The sequence below is a fragment of the Centropristis striata genome, chromosome 20 (assembly GCF_030273125.1).
Source record: "Centropristis striata isolate RG_2023a ecotype Rhode Island chromosome 20, C.striata_1.0, whole genome shotgun sequence".
NCBI lineage: Eukaryota > Metazoa > Chordata > Actinopteri > Perciformes > Serranidae > Centropristis > Centropristis striata.
This window is the reverse complement of record NC_081536.1, coordinates 5,858,312-5,883,235: the sequence shown is the minus strand read 5'-3', so window position 1 is coordinate 5,883,235 and position 24,924 is coordinate 5,858,312. Positions and strand designations below refer to the sequence as shown.

Genomic DNA, 24,924 nt, shown 5'->3' with positions numbered 1-24,924 from the left:
TTGTTGGGTGAAGTTGAGGCTAACATTATTTGTGCTATAACTGGATCCAAGTTACACTCCGGTCCATACACTGTGCATTGCAGGTCTGCAGACTATTTTGATTGGGATGACTACTGGCAGCCGAAGAGGAGAAGTAATCATATAGCAAAGCACCATTTCCTCAAGAAAACTGACACAGGAGTGGAGAGACCTGCTGCAGACGGAGCATAGAGAAGCTAATGTTATTAGCTTAAGTTATTGTGGTGACCTGACATAAAAGCACGGCCAGATAATGGCAACTTCTCCATCTTTCCATAATGTTGTCAGACACTTATAATAACAATCTGAAAAAAACCCCACTTTTAGCAGATGTATGTTTCATTAATGCCACGCAATTGCCCTAGCAGCTCGATTGGCGGCTGCAGCAGCACTCTCGCTCAATACTGAAGCAATTTCAAAAATGGTTATTCCTGTAAGTCACTTAGACACAAAAACATGGTCCAGGATGAAAAATACACAAGTTGCCCTTTAAGTTTAAAAAGTATAAGCGTATACACTTGAAAAAAAAACAGACCCAGGAAGGTTCGGGAAGATGATGTTCTCATCAATTATTTCCATCCCAGAGCATATGTCTAAACTAGAGAAAAGATGTTCTACATTGAAATCTTTAACCATCTCTACCCGGCCACTCATTACTGTCTCACTACTTTCCAATTCTTTCTCTCTTACAACCCCTTAAAGGGGGTCGGAGCACAGTGGTCCCTGCTGGTGCAGTAATTCTATAGAGCCCTCAGAGGGCTCACACAGGGATATAAGTCGCTCTGCAGGAACTCGTGATTGGCTCTGATTTCCAGAGCTAGGCATCCCTTGGTGGTACCCTAACGCTGTTTAGTTTGGACCTAATTTGGAGGACAGTGTAGGTATCCCCTAGAGGAGAACAACAAGAGTCTCTTAGAGGACCACGTAGACTCAGAGAGTCAGAGACTGAAGTGTGTTTTTCCTTTGTTTTGAAGGCTGCAGGAACCTTGAGCAAAACAGAAAGCTCAAAAGCAAAGGACAATATAAAAGTGCTGGTTGGTAGCCTTAGGTGCAGGTAATAATATGTACCCTGTATGTGTGTGTGTGTGTGTGTGTGTGTGTGTGAGCAGCTCACCAGTAGGCAGGTCCACGTGCTGCAGTTCATTTCGCACCAGGCCCATGTTGTTGGGAGCAGAAGTGGCAAAAGACAGGAAACTGGTAAGACTCACCCATTCAATCCCCCTGTGGAATAACAAAACACACACACACACACATAAGTTTTAGTTAAATAAATAATATTGCTATCTAATTCTTGCAGTGTAGCTGTCAAATATTCCTCTATTCCATCCTAGCAAGCAGCAACGTAAATGAGACACCTAAAACTTCAACAAAATCCATTGGGAAGGTGTGAAAAGCAAATCAAGGCAGCGAGTGTGAGATATGAATACATTTTTGAGAAGTGGGCCCAGCTCAGGGAGCAAAAACTCCACGGTAATGAGATGGTAAATAGCCACATGATTAATTAGTCGATTTTCCCACTAAATGTAAATGAGATGCTAAGTAGCAAGGCCTCGTTTGGCATGGCTGTGCCGGTAGGGCAAGGGCTGCTGGGCTCATTTCCATAAAGCACCTCTGCGCTCTTCACCACAGAATACGCACGGCTTTGATGTTAATGTTTTACGTCACAGCACTGGAAATAACAGCAGTCTCTACTCTACTGGAGCCTCTACAGGAGGAGGGGAAGTCTAATGGAGGTGTTTTCAAGAGAAGAGCCTCCTCTGATGTAATTATGACTTTCTTTCTTTCTTTCTTTCTTTCTTCTTTGTCCCTATTGTGTTCTACTTTTGGTCATGGGGATTTAAAAAAGCATGCAATGTGCAACAACAAGCAACGAAACAGTGTACGTATTAAACATTAAATGTAGTGTGTGAGCACGAGGCACAGCAGTGTTGAGTGAAAGATGACAACCAGATGAGGAGACAGCTGTTGAGTGTCAGGACCGTAGAGCAAAATCACAGTGATAAACTGACACTGGCAGGGGAAACCATTTCCTCATCACTCACTTTAATCCACACAAGCAGGGGTAGCTACTGAAATATCAAGAAACTTATGCTTGTGTTGCATAGCTCATTAAAGTTTGCTTAAGTTTTGCATTTGTGGACACCAACTTCTCTCATTAAGGAGCGCCTGGCAACGCTTGAACCGATGGTGTTTGCTCCCAATCAATCTTTTAACAGCATTAATTGATTCAATCTCGTGCTTAATTAATCCTGGTGAAATAGTTTTGCTGCTCATTAGAGAATACTAACTAATGAAGGTCTTTGTTGATGTTTGGCTGTTGCATGGTGGGGAGCTCGGAAGGTGGTGCGGGGTTCTGACTTTGTCGCTTCTCCGTGTGGCCCGCCTCGCAGACCGTAATTAACTAATGTTAGTGGAGAAGCACAGCAGGACAAAGGAGATGTGTGTATAACAAGACCACCAATGAAATAGAGCTTGATTCCATTCGAGCATAACATTGTAATTCATCTTGAATGGATCAGTTTTGTCCTAATGATAATAAATAGCCTGAACTCGTACTTGATTTTAATTTATATTAAGTTGCATTTTTATTTAAAAAGTGTTGCTGAGTAGGTCAAGGTGCTGTGAGTAATGTGTAACCCAATCAGAAAGTTCTGAAAACCAAATTATAGAAGCCAAACACAATTGATAAATAGCCAATTACAGAAGGCAAAAACAAATAAATTAAAAAGGGACAATTCACCTTAAAATCTAAAATACACATTTTTCCTTTTACCTGTAATTCTATGAATCAACCTGCCTTCTCTCTAATATAATGGAACTATGTCACTTAGCTTATGGTGCTCAATGGTCCTCATTTATCAAATGAGTATAGAAACAAGCGCAGATCTGAGCGTATATTTCGTCTGACGACAGGGTTCACATGTGCTCTTATAAAACGATCGTATCTCTCCAATCACAACGCAAAAATGTGGCGGCTCGAAAACAAGTGTAATTTAAATATCACGCCCTAAATATATACCCGATTCAGATGACTCACCTCCAGAGTTTATACAATGAAGGGCGCAATAAGGCCAAAAAGAGGATTTTCCCCCCCTAAAGTCAGCTTTATTAGCAAAGTGCACCATTACAAATAACAACAGGAGCGAAATAAACATTTTACAGAAATACACAGCGACTGAGGTTTAAGAAATAAAAGTACTTATAGTTATATACTCAAACAAGCTTGGTGAATATTTTACATTTGGAGCACAGATTTAAAAGTTTTCATAGCTTTTTGGTTGAAGGAGTTAACAATGTTTTAAAGTAAGTTTTAATTCCAAAACACAAAACAATTTCTCAGAGGCAGAAAGTGAAACTCTGATGTCCAACAGCTGCAACACAACAAACTGGTTTTGTTTGGCAGCATAAAAATTGTTCTAGTACTTGTTACTCTGTTCAATGACAATAAAGTTGAATCTCATCTCAAGTAAAAAGGAAGGAAATCAGTGATGCTGTCAGCAGAGTAGCAGTGGACCATTCGACTCCTGGTGAGGTTGGAAAATTTAATTTATACATCGTGATATATAAAGCCTCATATCATATATAATATGCAAATATTATTATTATGGAGAGATATGATTCAATTCTTTCCATTTACTCAGAATGATGTCCCAGTCAGAGGAGTGTGTGGCAGCGCTGATTGGGAATGTTTCTATTCGGGCAGAACCGCTGGTGAAGGAGACGCTGACGCTCCGGTGTCTGAGCCAGATAACGGTAAATAGCAGAAGACAACAACATTTAATAGCCTCAGCTAGTAATCTGTTAAAGAATTTCATGGTCGCAGGGTTTATTTATTTTTAATCAGGGTTTTAGTGATAAATAATATAGCCTTAACATGTTTTGGTTTGTCACAATTAAAAAACAAAACACCAAAGAGTTTTATCAGCTGCAGGCATCGATACTATAGTCTAAGATCAATTCTCCGACTCAGACGTGTGGACTTCACGCTGCCTCAAATTTGTGTACACGAGCTGAGAGCAGACTGAGATCTGATCGTACCCTCCGCTCACATCCAAATTGATAAATGCCGAGGCTTGCGTAGAAATCATCTTACGCCCACTTTACGCTCACTTTCTGACCTACGCTTCGTAAATGAGGGCCCATGTGTCACAAAAGTATATTTGAAAAACTCAACAGGAGCCATTTTCTTTCTAGTATATTTTCTTCAAAGTGTGTTCAAAGTTGTAATGTGGGAAAAACATAGACGCTACGAAGAAGATGTGTTGTATTTTATTATTCAGAGTGTTTAAACAAAATATTTATAGCTGTTTCCAATATGTGATTAACAACGAAGAGCAAACAAAACGGATCAAGTGAGTCATGAGATGTAATTGACAACTCACTGTTCGGATCATTCTGACACCACATGAATGCACCACAAAGCCCCTGTTTGACAATGTTAACCAAAAGTGAAAAATAATTTGTGTTCTGTAATGACGCTAACAGACACATTCTCGAGTGGCCAGCAGGCGGTGACCCCACTGGTTGCAAAATTAAGTCAGTTAGCATGAAAGTCAATGGGGAAACGGCCCTACTTCTCTCTTGATTAAATACTTCAGTAAACACTTTCCTAATGAGTTTCATTTAGTATTATTATTGGTGTTCATTTTCTAAATGATGGTCCCATCAGAGTTTATTGTAACATCTTAGTTATTTAAAAAATGTCTTGTTCAGTGTTCAGATGACTAAAAACATACTCAAAACAAGTCCACAAACCAACAGGTGACTTCACAGTGACTACAGCCATTATTTTCATAGAATCTATACAGTGAAACAGAGAAACCAAACCAAAAATAGAAGTATCTTAACTTGAGCCCACTGCATACGGGCATCCGGTGTTAACAATCTACAATACTTTTCGTGATCCAAGAGAATAAAGATATTCTTCTCACAATCCTAATCAATGTTAGCCAGCTGGTATCAAGGACAACATGAGAAACAAATACTTAAAAATGAATAGACGACTAAACAAGGGGCGTTTACGCAGAAGGTCATGGCATTGAAGCATGACAATATGCATTAAAATACATTTTTAACAGCTTTAATAGATTTAATCTGTATCAGACAAATGTTTGAGAGTTTCCGAACTGAATAGCTCTTAATTGTGTTGGTAGTGATGTCATCACCTCCTAAGAAACTATCAATGATCAATGATCAATGCTTGGTTATGAACGGAAAAAGAAGGCTTCCTAATATAGAAATCTGCTCTTCCCTGAACGCCCTCTTTGAAGTGTTATTGACAGGTTCATTAATTAGCTTCTGACTTGCGGGAATGGTGAAGTGTTCAGAGGTTAAAGAAGATTACAGGAGAAGCCTGAAGATTTGGCTCGATTTCCACCATAAATAAAATTAAAAAGTCAAGTAACAATGGTAAATCATCTTGATATGCAGCATGCATTTTACCCAGAAATCAATAGACCTTTCTCCCAGCAGACATTTCCACTTGTCACAGCAGGAAAAACACAAGTGTAACGAATAACGTTAATGATGGCTCTGTTCTGCTGAAGTGTTCCAGCAAGCCAGCATTCATGATACCAGAGCGCTGCATTAATGTTGTTAGTTACACCTGTTTTACAAGTCAAAAAGTCCACAGCGTGAAGGAATAAAGTACAAACTGGGCAAACAAGTTCTACTGCTGTTCTTGTGAAGTGATTGCTTCTATTTGTTACTGTAAACTAGACAAACACAACACTTCTTTAACTCACTTACTGTGTCTAAGTGTTACATCAGCAGCTTTGGGTAGATATGCAACATTGGACATCACTAATTTAACACCGTTCTTCTCTCTACCCCAAATAAGCACAAACACACACACACACACACATGCATACGGAGTAAAATATAGTCCTTGTAATGCCATTTATTGGGTTGTTGTGAAGAATTGATTTACACGGCACGCAGAGCTGCTCCCATTTTTCAAGTGCATCTAAGCTCCCTCTACGTTCACCCACACTTCAGGAAACAAACTCACCATTCAGCTACTTGTTGGATAAACATACTAAAGTTCTGCAGCATTTTCATCAGCTCCTTGAGACTGTTTAGGCTTTTAGAAATGTGCTTAGGCTTGATTACATAGTTTGGTGCCAGGATTTTTCTGTTACCTTTACTTCATCAGAGGTAATCACTTGGCAACACAAAGTACATTTATTTGTGGCCTTCATAGCTTAATTTACATATAATAGCAACACTAATATCGTCTTACTACTGGAGTAAAGCAGCGAATGTGCTGCCCAAGTGTCACTGCTGGTTTCAGACAGACAAAGTTGTCTTTTTTTACAGCCAGCATTCACATTGTAAGTACTTGTGCCCCATCTGTGCAACCATGGGTGTGTTGGTGTTCCATCAATCAGAAAAAGTTTGAGAACCACTGGCTTAAGGGCAGCTGTCCATCTTTATATAGAGTACAGTCTATGAATGATTAATGCTAAACCCAAAACACACCTTTGATTAATTAAGAGACTAAAAACAACGTTGCCATTTGCGCCATACTTCGCACCCATATTATGCACCATTTAACGACGGCAGTGTAGTTGGACGAGCCTAAATGCACTTCTGCATGCACCTTAGACCATCCACTATGGAACATTAAATAGGGCCCTTGCACATTTGTCGCAAAAGGTAAACTAAAATTGTGATTAATTTTTGTTTTTTAAGTTGCAAGTGGATTAAACAGTATGCATTCCACATGAAGATCTAGACCATGTACTGTATATATTTAACCACTATGTCTATTGTGGTTGTCTTCTTTATGTCTTTGAGTCCAGACTACAACACTCAGCTGATGTTCAGATAAAACCCATAAAGCACGTTAAGGAACACAACAGCTGACAAGGCATTCTAATTATGTGATTGCCAATTGCCTCTGCAAACTCTAATGAGCCTGAAAACAATCAACTGAAAATCAATCTGCCTCAAGCTGATTGACTGGCCACTGGGGTTCACCTAACGTGTCATTTTACAGATATTTCATCCGATCAGCAGGAACTGAACCGCTGGTTGAATGTTCTGCCTTGTTGTACATTTAATTGCACAGAAACAAGAATCTTACCTGACTTCACATGAGTGGACACTGAGTTCTTTGTGGAGAAGACCACTGGTCAGGTTATACACCAGCACAGAACCATTACTGGTGCCTGAAAGAAGAAACAGAGACAAAGAGCAGTGCATGAGAAATATGAGACAGACTGGAAAACGAGAGGTCACAATGCATATAGTTACTTATCCTAGCAGCGTCTACCCTGCAGCAGGATCAGAGAGACGGTGTGTCAGTGTGACACCCCTGTGTGCTCCCTGTCACTGCAGGAGGTGTGGATTGAGGCAACACATCAAACCAAGTGTCACTCAGTTCACAGCCTGAGAACATTGCACTGTTTCATGTGCTGCCGGGAAAATAGCACAACAGCCCCAAACTTCACCTGATTAAATATTGCAGATGACATTTGACACTCTGATCAGAAAGTCTGTGGAGGTTTGACTAAGTGAGGTTTTTCAGATTAGTTTGTAATGATAAATCTACTTTTTTTTTTAATTTACCAACGGGGGGAAGTTTTATATATTATATTTTAAGTATAACAAGATAATCTTCTAAGCTATTAGACCAGGGGTAGGCAACCTGAGGCTCCGGAGCAACATATGGCTATTCAGGCCAGCTGCAGTGGCTCCCTGTGGCTGTGAAAATTATACAAAATGAAATCTAGCTTAATCTAGGTCCCAACTTCAAGTCTAGTTTTCAGTTTCCCTCGCTAGGCTATCGTTCGATTCCAATTCTCCTGAGATATTTCTTCTGTGTCCAGCCTCCCATTTGCTTTTGGGTCCTCGCTGTATTCTGAAAAATAATATAAATATTAACAAAGACCTATTAGTAATGTTGGTCAGCTAATTTAGACTTGAAATTCCAACATTTTTTCTCTTTTTTTGGCCAACAATGGCTCTTTTGTTAGTAAAGGTTGCCGAGCCCTGTACTAGACCAATCAGCCTCATGCTGTTTGTGCACAGTTATGACTGTATGCTCAAGGACTTTTATTTGTAGCAGTGATTTTCAATTGAAAGAAAATGTATTTTATTGACGTCTATTGACTGCTGGGATAAAAACAAGCCTTATCTAATCAGTTGCTGGCTACATTTGCATTTTAACTCCCCATGAGTTTGACATTTTTGATTACACATGTTACTTGTGCAAGATGTGCCAGTGTTAACAAATCCTGCCATTACTTTGCATTATCAACCACAGCCAAAATTACTGGGACCTGTTGAGTAAAGTCCCTAGATACATCGTAAAACCAAATAATGTCATGTCTGTGATGTCATCCAGCAACATGGTCTCACAGGAATCCGTGAAATAGCCACGGATTTGCTTAACTCAAAATCCGTGGAATAGCCACGGAATCACTCAAATTTCCGTGAAACTGACACGGATTTCGCTACAATGCAAGTCAATGACAGTCATATGCCGTGGCTATTCCAACATACAAAGTGATTATGTACATTCACTGAGTGAATATTTAGAAAATAAAACATATATTTCTCGCTAGAAATGTGATCAAAATCCATTTTTATGCAGAAACTAAGTCAAAATATTGATTTTTTCACTAAAATTGAGAGAATTGTCCGCCATGTTTTTTGTTCTGACCGCTGGGACCTTGAAAGTCACGTGACTTGGAACAAACCAATAGGAACAAATATCCATGGAATAGCCACGGGATATGACTGTCATTAACTTGCATTGTAGCGAAATCCGTGTCAGTTTCACAGAAATTTGAGTGATTCCGTGGCTATTCCACGGATTTTGAGTTAAGCGAATCCGTGGCTATTTCACGGATTCCTGTGAGACCAGGTTCCATCCAGAGGTGCACACAGCTCAGTGAATTTCACAGCATTCTCCAGGAACGGCATCTGGATGACTATTTATAGCACTACAGCACTGACTTGCTACATCAGTATGTACCCAAAATAAACTGATTCTGCTGTGATTTAATTGCAATTGACAGATCACAAGTATGCCAGAATATTTACAACATGACGTTGATGTGGAAAAAGTCTTAATTTATGCTTTGTCATGTTTGTCCACAAGGCGACATGGAAGAAACTCTTAAAATGCTTGTTTTCTGAACAGAGTGTGGCTCAGAGGTATACTATGGAGGATATTCTAAATGCCTTTTAGTATTTCTAGTTAAATGTGTATTTGTAGTTTCTAGTTTTATGTGCATTTGTATTATTCGTGCACTGATTTGTACTGGTGATAATTTCTAATATTCTTTTTTTGTATTTGAACAAAAGAAGAAATAAAAGCCCTTATCTACACTTTCAGCTTTAAACTTTAAAAAGCTGACATTCTATTATGGAAATTACCCTTAAATGATTACAACAGCTTTTTTTTAAGGTTTTTTAGAATGCCATGGGCTAATTTTACATTAGTGGGAAAAACAAGCAGTTGTAAGAAGCACAATACAATTGAGGTCATAACCTAAGCAAATAGGCTGAAAGACAAAGCAATTAAAATGATTGCTCAATTCTCGAGCATTGCAAAAAACAACAACTCTGCAGCAGATGTGGGAGCCAATAGCAAATCAAAAGCCAATTCTCATGATTCTTGGAAAGGGTTGGATATGATTTGGGGAATGTATTTTTTTATGTGTGTGGTGAACAGAGGCAGGTGCAGGAGAACATTTACTTCTATAATTATCCTGAGTGTGATGGAGCGAGGCTGAGGTGCCCAGTGCTTCTGAAAAGGACTGCTCAGTCTGCACAGTGAAACGGGCTTCAGTGAAACGACCACATGCTGACATAACATCTGGAGGTGGTGATAGGCAGTGATGCATAGGCATCTGTTTGTGCGTCTTCCCCTCCTGCTCCCTGTGTAGCTGATAGATGGCATTTAGTGTGGGACTGTAGGATGTTTCAGCAGGAAGTCAGGAAAACAGGAAGTGGGTGGATGGAGATAAACATAGACACTCCTCTCCATGAGTTGCCTCGCAGCCAACGTTTGCTTAGATTAATCAAGAGGATCAAGAAGATGCTGCCCCTCCATATGGTTTGGTGAGTTGAGAGATGAAAATCATTGAAAAGCACTTGAGTTTGATTCTGGGAGAGATACTTCAAATATGGCAGCAAACAGAAAACAGCATCTTCTACTTATTGGTAGAAGAAAAAGGAAACCACTCTCATATATAGCTGGTAAATATGATGCCACAGCAGCTGGTTGGCATAGGTTAGCATAAAGATTGGAAACAAGGGGAGACAGCTAGCATGGCTCTGTCCAGAGGTAACAAAATCTATCTTCTTGGATTATTCCGTACCAAAAATTTAAGTTTAAAAGTTAGAGTTTTATGAGGGATTCCCAAGGTTCTTCTGATTGTTTGCAAAGTTTCAGTATTCAGTATTCAGTATTCAGTATTCGTGAGTGTAAAGTTGCTGGTAGGTAAATATACCTTCAGACAGAGCCAGGCTTGGTGTTCCCCCTGTTTCTGCTCTTTATGCTAAGCTAAGCTAACCAGCTGCTGGCTGTAGCTTTATATTTACCATACGGACACGAGAATGGCGATTTTCTCATCAATCTCTTGGCAAGAAAGGAGAAATGGAACTAATTAGTAGGGGTCTATTGTCAGGAATGAATGGAAACCCTGTATCCGATTAGAGTATTCACCCATACCATGGTATTATAATAATAATAATAATAATAATAATAATAATAATAATAACAATAATAATAACAATAATAATGATAATTACTGCTTTATGATTATACAAAGAGCAAATATTTTCCTCAATCAGTCCAAAAAAAAGCAACAACTTACTAAAGGTGCTGCACAACTGTCAAACTATGGTTCTGCATATCTGTGCTACTTGTCTAATAATAATAGAGCACATAAAAGTTTCCAACTGATTACATTCTTTTTTGTATCATTTGCGGTCTCATTTCCCCTCTCATATCCCCAATTAAATGACCGACTTAATGAATTCCTTTGGAGTAGCGGAAATCCTTGTCCAACTGATAGGAATCTTTTTGTTGCCTTTGCTGCAATAAAATTAGATTTGATTCCAATCCTAAATGTAATATGTTTCAACACTAAGCACAGCTGACGACAGAACTGGAATCCCCTCAGTTGAACTTCACAAATAACTGGGGGCTCTGAATGGATTCTTTTGTCGACTGCAAATATAACTGATATTCCCTTTGAGCAGACCACTGGAGCTGAGAATGACAATCAGTCCATTTGATAATTGTTTTGCTTTTTGAGGTGCATGCCTCAGTAGCTGCCTTCATGTTGTTATGTAGGTCTCACATTTTGCAATTGGTGAAGTTGTTTTTTTGCTGTGTTGAGACTTTATTCTACTCTTAATGTTATCACAAATCCAAACAATGCAGCAAAGAATAGCTGGTGGGCGAGCATGGGTTAATATATTAGGCATGCCACCCTCTGATGATTAGGAATGGATGCTGGTTTGTCTGTGTTTGTGTACATGTCAGTGGAAAAGGAAGGCCCTGGGCCTTTTACCTATCTGTAATGGAGCTGTCAGGTCTCACAAAGATTACAACTTTTTAGACAGGAGACCAGACAGCATTGCTTCTGGGCAGCTGGGTCGGCTGCACAGCTTCTGTAACCTTCCCTTTGGTGGCAGGGTGCACGAATGATTGACAGGGGAGGAACGTGAGAGACGGAAATAGAGAAAACAGAGACAGGAAACCCTGCCTTCTGTCTAACTGTAATGAAACTGTGGCTGGCAATTTCAACCCCCAGTGCTTTCACACCATCAGCAATGAGCTCATCTCGCTTTATTTGCACCCAGTGGAAGGTGTAAAAACTTGGTTTCCCTTGGCTATTCCTCCGTCTGGTGTCGCATCACTGAGACTCAATGAGTCCCCCTTTAAACTCAACTACACATTAGGGAGAAACCTAATGCAGACTGAAAGAACGGAGGCCAAGATAGAGACTGAGCTTTATCTGCCAAGCACTCATGCATGGATCGCTCTGGCTTTAGTGATCAGGTGTATTCTCTGGATCTTGGTAAACAACAGAGGTGACAGATGCCTACGCATGCCAGAACACCTGTCACAGTAGCAACCCCAGCATCATTACTGAGGAAGTGACAATAGCAATTGTAAAGCAGGAATGTATTCAATAATAAACTATGACAGCGAGGTGAAGTAACAGATTGAAAGACTCCAGATGTGGCAATTTCTAAAGCTATTGTACCTTCTACCTCGTTGCAATAGTATATATATATATATATATATATAAATATCACTCCTGACTGAATTAATTAAAGAAACTAGAAATAAAATATACTAGTCTCAAGATACCATTTTAATTAAACATACTTTAGCTTCTGAATGGCCTGGACATTGCCTCCACCTTTCAGTAGAGCCCTCCTTCTAAATCCCAAATGTAATTATCCTGTCCCCCAAACTTACTATTCACAAGCCAGCTCACAGGAAATGGAACAAAAGGCACATTTCAATGATGCAGCGAGAGACTGTTTAACTACTTGACTCTGCAAGCAGACTACGGGGACCTGACAAATGATGTGCATAGAAAACTCAATCGCCCTGTTCTAGTTTCGGATTCAGAACGCCATTGGGAACCAGCTGTGCCAAGTCAACCCCACACCATCTGCGACGTGATGGGCTCCGACTGCTGCCGCTCCAGAATTCATACGCTGATTGGAAAAAATTGACAGGTCTCAGACTGAAAAGTGTTTTTGAAATGGTTGCTTTTGAATGAATGGCGGTTGCTGTTTTTTATGCTTCTACAACAGCAACAGCCAGGGCCAGAGGCAATATGTTGTCAGGTTGTCCTTCTGTCTGTTTGCCCATTTTTTGTGAATGTGATATATCAGAAACACCTTGACAGAAACATTCATTTGGACTCAAGGATGAACACATTAGATTTTTGAGGTCCATGGTTGAAGTCACTGCACTGTGACCTCACATCTGTCCCATTCCTATAAACACGATATCTCAGGAATGCCTTGAGGGAGTTTCTTCAAGTTTGGCACAAACACTGACTTGGACTCAAGGATGAACTTGTGAGATTGTTGGGGTCAAAAGGTCAAGGTCACTGCATTGTGGCCCCACAACTGTCCTATTCCTGTCAACATGTTATCTCAGGAATGCCTTAAAGGAATGTCTTTAAATTGGCACAAATATCCACTTGGACTCAAGGATGAACTGATTCGATTTTGTAGGTCAAACGTTAAGGTCACTGTGATGAAGATGAAATGATGACATTTTATTGACTGCCCAAAAGATTAAAAGTTAATTTCACTGTGACATAATAATGTTCTTATTCTGTTAATGCAGAAACATTTTTTTGTCCATTATTCAACACCATATCTAAGGAACAGAAAGAAATATTTTGATCTTGTTGCACATTTGGTTGGATAATGACTTGGTGACCCTGCTCTTGGGTGGCCACCTTGAAACTGTGGTGATTGTATTGATCTTGATAGACAGATAACTACTGGGTTGAGGATGTGTGTGAAGCATCCTGTTTTAAAAATGTTTAGCTTCTTTGCAGCCACATCCATATTTAAAGGCTCGTCCTCGTCATGGCTACATATGATTTTGGTCAGACATGCATGTAAAGTGCAACTTGGCTGGTTGACAGGGGCAGACAGCCGCCATGTGGTAGTTCTAGCGTGAGGTTGAGATTCCCCTTCACTTCAAAGTAAACACACCTGAGACAATCCAATAAATAACAGATGGAGAACAGCAGTGGTCAGCCCTTTAGGGCTTTTAGAACTATTTCAGTCATTAAGTAATAATGTGTAGTGAACTTAAGAGATCTCTGTGTCCCACTATTGTGGACGTGATGTACATATCAAAGAGACAAAGAGAACCAGTGCAAATGGTTGTAAGATGTGTAGGTTGAAGGTGTTATTATTCAGCTGCTTGTCTATGGGTCTGTGGGAGGCAATGTATCTTTGTGCTATGATTAATTTATGTGGGCTATGTCAAGGGACTGAACGTAGCCTATTTTTCAGCTTGACAACTAAACTGGAGGTTTGCTGTGCTGGGCAGAGAACAGCAGTGTGCCTGGGCCTTAAATGGAATTTGGTGCACAGGGAGGAATGTGCGCACGCCACACATAAAGCAACTGACAGACAGATACATTACAAACACGATCCTGCACTTAATTGTCTATTCAAATCGTGACTTTCAGAATTTTATGCACCATTACTGTGGAGAAGATAGGGTAGCTTTTGAGGAAAATGGCTATGCTGGTCTAAAACAAATAAATTTAACTTTCACTGCCTCTCTCTGTCATCTAGCAGCTGTCTCTGGGGAGTAATAACAGAGGCTGACATGTCAGATTAACTCTATGCCATCATGTGCTCAGACCCGACAGTCAGATTTGATGGACTGCTGCTTTCTGTCTCAAAGAGTCAAATTCACAGCAATTTTTTGGATATTCAGACATAATGATGTGTCCATTTCATTTGAGAAATCGCTGCATCTTTAAACTCAAACATGAGGATTTACTATGTGTCAAGAGGGTTCAACAAAAGATGATTGCAAGTTTAAGAACTTTTTGCAGAAATATTTTGCTGCAACCTAAATCGCTGATATTAACTGGACTACAAAGAGAATATTTAAAGAGAACATTTAAAGCCAAATATGATTTAAAATGTTGGATTAGGACAGGGAATTACTCACCTGGAGATTCCAAAAAGTGATTTATTCAATTTTTGTCCCTTAGGCAGAGCATACACATGGATATATTTGATAATTATGTTGTCTTCTCTGCTGATTTGATTCCAGAGCTTACAGTACGTCTTGTTATTTAAACCCAAAGCACAGATGCAGATTGATAAAGGGCCTGGCTGTGCAAGTGATTAAAATGTGTAGCTGCAGCTGCATAATCATCCAGCCCTGTGACCTCCAAAGTGCTCCTGAATCACTGGATGTTTTTTTCTTTGTTTTTTTTTATCACTGGGCAGCAACATTTCATAAATCAAACCAGACAGATTCTTCTTCTAAAACCTCTAATCTGTGGCTGTTACAGAGCTGACATGATGAATGGCAACCACTGAGTGCATGCTACAATTTAAAAAATAAAAAAGATATAATTTGAAATCATCTATAGAAATATACCAGACACAAGAAACCGCTTTGGCTATTGAAACATCACCAAAAACATCTCTATGCAAAGTGTTGGAGTGGAGAAGAATAGCTATTAATGCTTCAACTATTCAAATATGAATATAATTTATTCATCATCAGTGGGGGTGGGGGGTTGAGGGTAAGTAAGTTCATTCACCTTAGTGCTGTACTAAATTACAATTTTTAGGGACTTTTATCTATCTATGCTCCATTTTATGCTAATTTATACTCGTAACTCCAACACAATTCAAATCATGATAATTATAGTACTTCTGACTACACTACATAGTAATATCCAACACTTTGAAAGAAGGCTATCCTGCATAATGACTGCTTATATACAATATACTTTGCTGATATTGCTGTTTTTGTCTTTTGCTTGGAAATAGAGGAATGGAGTTCATTTATCAAGCTATTCTTAGTTTAGCTTCAGCTTTTTTAAATATACTTTGGTTTGTGTGTGTACCTGCAAACTACTGACATTTCCATTAGCCTCAGCTGAACTTTGTGTTTAGTGCTAAACCCTAGCATGCTCACATGCTAAATTAAAACTATGAACATGTTAAATGTTACAGCTGCTTAATATTAGCATGTTAACATTAGCGTATTGGCATGTTGACATTAGTAATAAGCTCATTGTAACACTGTAACTTATTCTAGCCTCCACTATGGCTAAAAACTCCTTTCCTTCTTTAGGTACTTACACTGTGCAACTTTTGTAGAATATTTCAATGTTAGCATGCTCTGATATTGCTGTATGAAGGTGGTGGCTTGCTGTTTAGGGAGCGTTTCTGTGAGTATGTGTGTATGCATGTGTGTGTGTTTACTGCTGCAGCTTTGACAGCTGAACTGAATTTGTCAACTTAAGTTGCATGCATATGAATATTACGGAGACAGTTTCATGACAGCTTTTACAATCCACACGTCATCTTTTAACAGCCAACTGGGAGCGTTCGTTGTGCAATAAGACAGCTCACCATCTTGTTTCCTAAAGCATCAACATACCTGAAGGAACAATCGATTCTTTCTCCAGTTCTTGGACACAGCACAGAGCTGTCAGATTTTTGCACTTAAAGTGTGTAATTTGGGTAAGTTCACATCTACAGGCTACAGTAGGCTGTGTAAGGGATAAAGATACTGAGCAAACGGCAGCTCATAGTTGCAAATATATATATACAGTACAGGCCAAAAGTTTGGACACACCTTCTCATTCAATGCGTTTTTCTTTATTTTCATGACTATTTACATTGTAGATTCTCACTGAAGGCATCAAAACTATGAATGAACACATATGGAATTATGTACTTAACAAAAAAAGTGTGACATAACTGAAAACATGTCTTGTATTTTAGATTCCTCAAAGTAGCCACCCTTTGCTTACTAGAATATAAGACATGTTTTCAGTTATTTCACACTTTTTTGTTAAGTACATAATTACACATGTGTTCATTAATAGTTTTGATGAATTTACAATGTCAATAGTCATGAAAATAAAGGAAAAACATTGAATGAGAAGGTGTGTCCAAACTTTTGGCCTGTACTGTATATATATTTTTTAATACAGAACCAAACTAGCCAATTGACAGTCACTTAATTGTTTCTTGTATATTGGTATTTTGATGTTCAATTTATGATCCATTTCTGTGTAAAAGGGCATGGAAAATGCAAATAACATAAAAAGGAGAGTGGCCTTTTTTATACTTGTATAGCGGATCTCTGTGGTGTATACACACTACTTTTGTTCTGCTCTCCCACCTGGTGGAACCAGTCTCATTGATCATAGTGGGAGCGTAGTGTTGCAGCAGCCCCTCCGTGAACAGCCGCATATGTTATGTGTTGAATGTAGCCTGCCCATAAAGCCTACTCACTGCAGAATGTGTGTCAAAAACCCAAAGGCTACTAGCTGAAGAGCTTTTTCACTGTCCTTGTTCAATTGTTATTGTCAAGAGCTGCAGATACAAACACATAATATGAGTGTTTAACAAAGCATTCACTCAGACTTAACTCAGCTTTACATTTGGGGATAAAGTTCATATGAATAGTGTTTAGTATTTTTAGATATAAACACAGGATTTATGAAACCATTACTGATGTTCAATACAATTATTTTGGCAAGACTGTGACATAAAACAAAAAGTAGTTTTTTTATTGGATTTCTTTGAGCTTTGAGCTGCAGCACTGATGCAACTCGATTTACTCTGAAACAGCAACAAATCATGATGAAACTAAACAACATTCTGGACAAAAAACTCCAGATCTTTGTGAAAATGCTTGTGAAGCCCTGATGCGAAATAATGATGCTGTGCTCCATAGCATTTCTGACATTTCAGAATATGCCACAGCGCTTTCTGTGTGCGAGGGATCACAGCTCCTTTACACAGAAGAAAACTCTTTTCTGGGGGTGAATAGAACCCCAAACCCTGGCAGTGGAAGTGTCTTGCTTTTTCCAAGTCTTTTGTAGAGTTTAGTGATTGCATGTGCATCATTAGTGCATTATAACCTACCTGTAGCCAGCAGGGGCTGGTAGTGGTTGATGTTTTTGGTGGTAAGAGGTGGACACATGCGGATGGCGAATGGTGGCAGCGGCAGACCTGACAGCAGGCCAGTCAGCAGGAACTTCAGCTGGACATCTTGCTGGTTGGAAGATGGAGGAGGAGCCTCACCAGCTATCAAGGTCTGACCTGGAGATAAAAAGAAAAACACAATATTTGCTACTTTATTAACACTTCAAACCCCAAGCAGTTTAAGGGCGCTTTTGCTCCAGTCACATTTTAATTACTGTGGCCTTGTTTTTAACTGCAATATATAAGTCCTCTATGAAATGGCACAATCTTTTGGCTAGAATAAGAAGCACTCAAATAAAGCTTGCGTGCAGTATAACATGGTTATAATGCAATAAATCAAAAACTGAAAACAACTGAAAAAAAACTTGTAAAATGATGGAACCTATGGATACAACTTTTTTGCCCACAAGTTTTACCATTACTGTAAAAATCAGAGCTCCACATATGCTACACAAACTGGACTATTTACATTTTCACAACCTCTCCTCTCTGCTCTGTGTAAACAGTTTAATGTTTCGGTCTCTTCCAAGTGATTCCTGGCTTCCCAGTCACACCTAGGAGCATTGTAATGTTTTGTACAGGATCTGGTTAGTGCAAATGGTTCATGTTTGGCTAAAATTTAAACGAGACATGTAGTATAAAGTGATTATGATTCAACTTTGGGCAGGAAAAATAACCATTTCAAAGCTAAGACTGTTTTGTCAATTATGATTTATATGAAGGACCATGTTGAAGGACCCTCAGAAAAGAAAAAGAGAAATCTGAAGATAATGTCTGCTCTCACAGTTTCTTGCTTTGACAAATGGTGTAATTTTGGTATTTTTACACAAAGAAAATGTGCCTTTTGAAACCTGAGGGTTAATGGGACACTTTCATAATATTAAACTCAGTAAATCTAGCTTGCTAAGCATTGCTACAAGAACCACTCACTGTCTATTAAATGCCCTCCTTTCTTCCCATTTTCCCTGCATCTTAACCCAGGCCATGCAATCTGCAATAAATCAATATTGCAACTTGACATCTGTTTACAACATTACACAGGGACAATTAATGGGACTGAAGCTCCAATTAGGAATGTCCTATTCATTTTTTGACACCAATTCAAGCCATTTACTACAGTGTGTGTTTATATAACTCTGTCCAATAGAATATCAAGGCATACACAAAATTAGTCAAGCTGATCCAATTTAGATGATAAGCCTGCATGAAGAAAAAATGTGGCCTTCATCCCAACTTTACTTTAATGGTTCCTTATAACTTCTCATAACTGAACTCTACATTATTTTGAATCATATCTGTGAAATAGTTTCAGTGTGTAAATTTTTGGGCAGCTTCTCTGAAGTAACCTCCCGTAAGGATATCTCATTAAAACTGCTGCCAGCAGTCTTTGTCTGTGACAGTACATGCTTCACGTGTTTGCAGAAACGTGCATTAAGGAATAGGTTACAGCATTTCCACAGAGCACAATCAAACAGAGAGCTAGCGTACCTGCAGCGCTGTGTGCTACAACAAACAAAGATGTCAGACGAAAGCAAATACAAGCAAATAAAGCAAAACTTAAGACACAAACTAACAAACTGTCAACTGGAGCTACCCAATGAAACCGACAGCAACAACATCAACTATTGAGCAGAATCCAAAAGTAGCTGCTGCTACAAGATGAGGCTGCATGTACATGAGACAGACACGGTGTCCTGGTTTTGTGCAGGTGTGAGTCATCCTACATCGAGTGACACGGTGTCATTTGTACCCTGATGAAGACTTTAATCGAGGCTTGATGGAATAATCCCTTGTAGATTGGAGAGGAGTGTACGGTTATCTCTTTCCCTCTTTTTTTCAGATTTCTAGACAGCTATTTGTTCCAGAGCTCATTAGCGCTCCTACTAATAAAACTTTCAACTTGGCTTTACAGATCCACAGACTGCTGCTGCAGGAAAAAAAACAATACTGTTTGTTTCAGTAAAGGGTTTTTTTTTAATGATCTAAAGGATCTTTAATGATTTTGTAGTCAGTAGAGACAAATAAGGCAACAGACTTGTATTTTACACAGAGGTATCTATATGCTTTCTCTATTTGCTGACTGCAATATGTTTTTAATACCAGGGAGTCCTAAAATTAACTCCTTTTTACACAATAAATACACAGTGAGCCCCAGGTCCTTTAATTTTTCTAAACACATTCTATTTTTTACTGGGGCATTGATGGCAACTTTTTTCTCAATCAGAGAGTTAATGGCTACATTTTATACGTTCTAAATGGGCAATCATCTCCTTTTGTGTATTAACTGCACAGCTCTGTGAGTGCAGACGCCTTGAAGTTACTGGTTGAAAAATCCATTTGGTTTCCATTTCATGCACCATAATAGCTTTCTTTACATTGGAAATTTAATGTCTCTCTAAATGAGCGTCATTGCAGCTTGAAGACATCATAAAATGAGATGAGGGCATAATTCCAAACAAACCAATACATCGATAAAAAAACAAACCATATATATGATAGACTGCCATGCACAGCAAATGGAAATATGCAATAAAGGCAAAAATGGTTTTCTGGGTGGCAGTTCCTGCCTATAGCGATGATCAGTTTGCCGTTATCCGCCTGATGCCCTTCTTGTGTCAGCCAATCAGCATCAGATTTTTAGCAACGAGCTTCCATTTCATAAGATTTTAGCAACCTGCAGGCCAGTGACATCCTCTTATAACAAGAGCTTTAGTCAGCAACTGTCAGACAGAGCTATTCCTCCAGGCGGTAGCTGGCTGCAATCTGTGTCTGTCTGTCTGTGTGTGTGAGGGGAGAGACAGCGAAATCCTCCCCTCTTATGCCAGCATAACTACTACTGCTCCACCTCCCCAAGGCCCTCCACTCTCTGGCATTTTGACTCACTGAATTCAACTGACAAACGTAAAAAGGAAAAAAATCCTGCATCTCATTAATATTTTATACCCACATTCATCCTTTGACAGGCAGCTCTGTTTTAAATCAACAGGGAGGAGAAAGAGAGACGGTGAGCGGAGGAGACCAGAGAGAGAGAGAGAGAGAGAGAGAAAGAGATGGAAACACATCATAAGCAAAAGGATGAGATGGTAAAGGGACAGGATTGAAAGAGAGGAAGGGCCAAGCACCCATGGGACTCAGAGTGGGGAATAACGCTGGCCTGTGTAGTGCGCAGAGAAGCCAGCAGTCGCACATTAAAGCAGAAGGGGAAGGAGAGCCCTGATGCCCACATAACTGACTGAGGTACGATAAAAGATAGAAGAGGGCCTGATGAGCAGTAACACTCACAGATGTATGCACACACTCACACACAGCTACATCAGCTTCGTTCTTTTTAGTTTTTACTTTAAAAATGAAGTCATCCTTCTATTGAGGATGTTGGAAAAAGAGTTGATAGAAAATGAATACACTCCCTTGAATAATTTTCACATTATGTTGATGTTGCAATAAGGTCTTGCAAAAAGGCTGGGAATGGGTTTGAGGTAAGGCCCAAACTACCATGTAGTGGATTGCAAAGAAACTGTTCGATGTTCTGGAGCGACCCAGTTACAGGCCTCACCGAAATACCGGAGAGAATCTGAGGAATGACTTCAGTTTGCTGCCCGTCAGCCAACAAACCTCACCAAAAAGTTCTGCAAAGAGGAGAGATCTCCAAGTCCAGGTGTACCAAACTTATGCATTGCTACACAAAAACACTATAGCTGTAGCTGCTGCCAAAGGTGCTTCTACCAAGTACTGACTCAGGGGAATGTAAGCTGAAGCTATTTATCCCAGAGGGGAAATTCAGTTAGTCTGGTAACTCTGGAAGAATGAGACAGCCTGATGGCTGCAGGAGAGAAGGATTTTTTGTATCTCTCTGTCCTGCAACAGAGAGAGAGGAGCCGTCCACTGCTGTTTTATTGGTCCATAAAGGTTTTGTGTAGCTGATGATCTGGGTATTTCAAGATGGCCTCGAACATCTTGACAGGTCATCTCTCCACCACCAACCACAGAACCAGCTCTTTGACCAGTTTGTCCAACCGCCTTGCATCATTAAACAACACACTACCACCACAGACTGATAAAACATCTGCAGCATCTTACTACAGATGTCCAGAGATCTGAGCTTCCTTAAGAAAAAGAGGCGGCTCTGCCCCTTTTTGTAGAGAGCGTCAGTGTTTAGGGCAACATGGTCTCACAGAAATCCGTGAAATAGCCACGGATTTCGCTTAACTCAAAATCCGTGGAATAGCCACGGAATCGCTCAAATTTCCGTGAAACTGACACGGATTTCGCTACAATGCAAGTTAATGACAGTCATATCCCGTGGCTATTCCAACATACAAAGTGATTATGTACATTCACTGAGTGAATATTTAGAAAATAAAACATATATTTCTCGCTAGAAATGTGATCAAAATCCATTTTTCTGCAGAAACAAAGTCAAAATATTAATTTTTTCACTAAAAATGAGAGAACTGTCCGCCATGTTTTTTGTTCTGACCGCCGGAACCTTGAAAGTCACGTGACTTGGAACAAACCAATAGAAAATCTGTGTCATTTTCACGGAAATTTAAGTGATTACGTGGCTATTTCACGGATTTCTGTGAGACCAGGTTCGTTTAGGGACCAGTCCAACATATTATCCAGGTAAACACCTTGATACTTATAACTTGGCACCACCTCGATGTCCACCCCACAGGAATTCACTGGTATTACAGCTTCCTCTAATGTATCTCTGCCAGCCATAAGCCTGAATAGAGTCATGCATTCTGTCATGTGCGTGTGTGTAAGTATCAATCTGTGCACAACTAATCTTGCATATTATTGCAACTCGGGCTAAAATGTTTGTTTGGTTTTACTGCTCGGGCTTCTGTTGAGAGATGGACAAACACAGCAGTGCAGGAGCAAGATACTGTGGAGGCAGAGCACTTGAAGGTGCTTTACAAATAAAGTTATTATTAATATTTTGTGTGCACATTTATGACTTCATGCTCAAGGACCGCTCGTGGTTAAAGGGATTTACAATTTTTGAGAGACCTTTTTTATTGACCGCTCTCTTTTATATCATCATCGACTGCTGACTCCTCACTTCTCTGAATGAGCCAGTATGGGCCGCAAGTGATTAACAGCTGATTTAGTTTGGACTCTAGTTTCAGCTGGGGACAACGTACAGTATGTAGCAGTCATCTTAGTGTTGGCTGATATTTTTTCTCCCATTTTCACTCTGAAATTGACATTTTACATCTCCGCTGTTCAGGATTTGTTCCTGTCCAGAATTGCCTGCCAAGGCGAAACAATTTGTATTCATTCAATCAAACATTGCAGCAGTGGTCGTTTAAAACATTCAACAATCTCAGCCAGCTGCTGAAATTCTCTTTTTTGGTCATCGTGACAGAGCGATGGTAGGAATTATTATACAATGAAAGACTCTAGAAATTTTGCACAAAATTACAGAGCAAAAGACATTTCTGGCAAAAAACAAGCCTTTTGTTGTTTATTGCCACATTTTGTCCCACACACCTGGCAGAGATCTGCACTCTACAGGGTGCACCATTCTCATTCAAATTAAAATGATTTTACTGCATTCATATGGGTGTAAACTTTGGGTCTTTGGGTGGGAAAGTCCCACTTTAATATGTGAAATTTACAAACCGTGACACAACAAGATTGAATTTTGGAGGGTGTATTCATCTTCTACTCAATCGTGACATTTTGCCTCAGAAACACCAAACTTGGTGCCGCTGTTGACCCTGAGATGTAGAAGTTTGCTAGATAATGTTGACAGTGACGTGTGCAGTCGTACCGATCATGCTGTTGAGGGAGAGATCCTGGATCTTTTTCTGGTTTGGACCCAGCGGCGCTCCACAAAATGACACGGGGGTGTAGAGCGGCGAAAGACCAGAACTGACAAAGAGGGGGAGAGAGAGATTATTAATTAAATACATTTCCAAAGCATGTCACACATTTGTTATGGAACAGCAAGAGAATGGGGAGAGATAAATGAATATTGCTTGTGCGGGTGATGAATGTGATCCGCCTTTTAATCATTTACTGGAGCACAGGGAGACAGCAGCATTCATAGGGGATGACAGGCCCACTGGTTCCTTGTATTGATTAGATGCTGCTCAATAAAAATATAGAGATACTTCCTAGAAAAATGTTTTTCATGACTGCTGCAAACAGTGATGGATTTTATACGCTTGGGGCTTGACCTATAATTAAGTACAGCAGAGTAAAATGTTCCACTCTAAATAACTCTTATAATTTATCTCTACATGCTCTGCACACCGTGTCAACGCCACCCCTCACAGAGAATGTAGCAGGAATTATAATTCATGTCAGTAATCTAAGTGGGTCAAACCATCTTTTCAGGATTTGTTTTTTGGAACACTGAGGACAAGAATGTTAAAACAATCACAAGGAAGCATCAGATTATCAATTTAGTGCATCATTACAATAGTCCTGAAATAGAAAGCCCACCTGTCTGAACCTTCACGGCAAAATAATTTAAACAAGACTATAATAAGATAATTCATCACAAAGAAGCAACAAAAAAAAGCAAAAGCATGCCATCCCGCTTTTATTCAGTGCTGCAGATTTTCTCTCATTTGCCCAAAATAAATTCTGGTTTTGGCTGCTCACAGGCAGACAAACCTCTCTCTCCCCGCCTCACACAGGAAGAGAGAAATACAAAACTGTCTCCTCAAAAGCAGCAAGGGAGTGCTCCATCAAAGAGAAGCAGGGCTCATCAACGCTAGCTAAACTCTGTGCACCCCCTACCTGCGCTAGTCCCTAAGAAGACTAAATTTAGGTCAGAGGATTAAGTCGTTTAAAGTCATTTTACAAAGTATTCAAACTTTTTTTTCTTCAGCCACCACCTAGAAAAAAATGAATGTAGCTCTGCAGAGTCATCTGTGTGTGTGTGTGTGTGTGTGTGTGTGTGTGTGTGTGTGTGTGTGTGTGTGTGTGTGTGTGTGTGCATGTGTGTGTACCTGGGATTGAAAGGAGCCTTGCCAGTGTGGGTTTTGAGCTCCCACAGCATGACTCTGCCGTCGCTGACCATTAGAGCAGCGTTGTTTTCGTTGACAGGACAAATGACCATGCGATACGGCCGCACTGTTTTGGTGACTCGGATGGCGTCACACTGGGATCGCAGGTCGTACTGGAGCTCGTGGACATTCTGCTCTGGGTCTGAGGGAATGGAGGAGGGATAGAGAAAGACAG

At 39.8% G+C, this 24,924-nt stretch overlaps 1 protein-coding gene across 1 annotated transcript in view; it reads right to left on the bottom strand.

Annotated features, from left to right (window-relative positions):
* The window catches only part of wdr11 (WD repeat domain 11), a 79,407-nt gene that overhangs the window by 35,350 nt on the left and 19,133 nt on the right, over positions 1–24,924 (bottom strand). The window contains exons 8-12 of the mRNA XM_059359213.1: positions 24,693–24,891; positions 23,504–23,604; positions 17,665–17,841; positions 7,106–7,190; positions 1,133–1,239 (exon numbers count right to left, since the gene is read on the bottom strand). Coding sequence (XP_059215196.1) covers positions 1,133–1,239; positions 7,106–7,190; positions 17,665–17,841; positions 23,504–23,604; positions 24,693–24,891 — 669 coding nt within the window. The remainder of the gene's footprint in view (positions 1–1,132; positions 1,240–7,105; positions 7,191–17,664; positions 17,842–23,503; positions 23,605–24,692; positions 24,892–24,924) is intronic.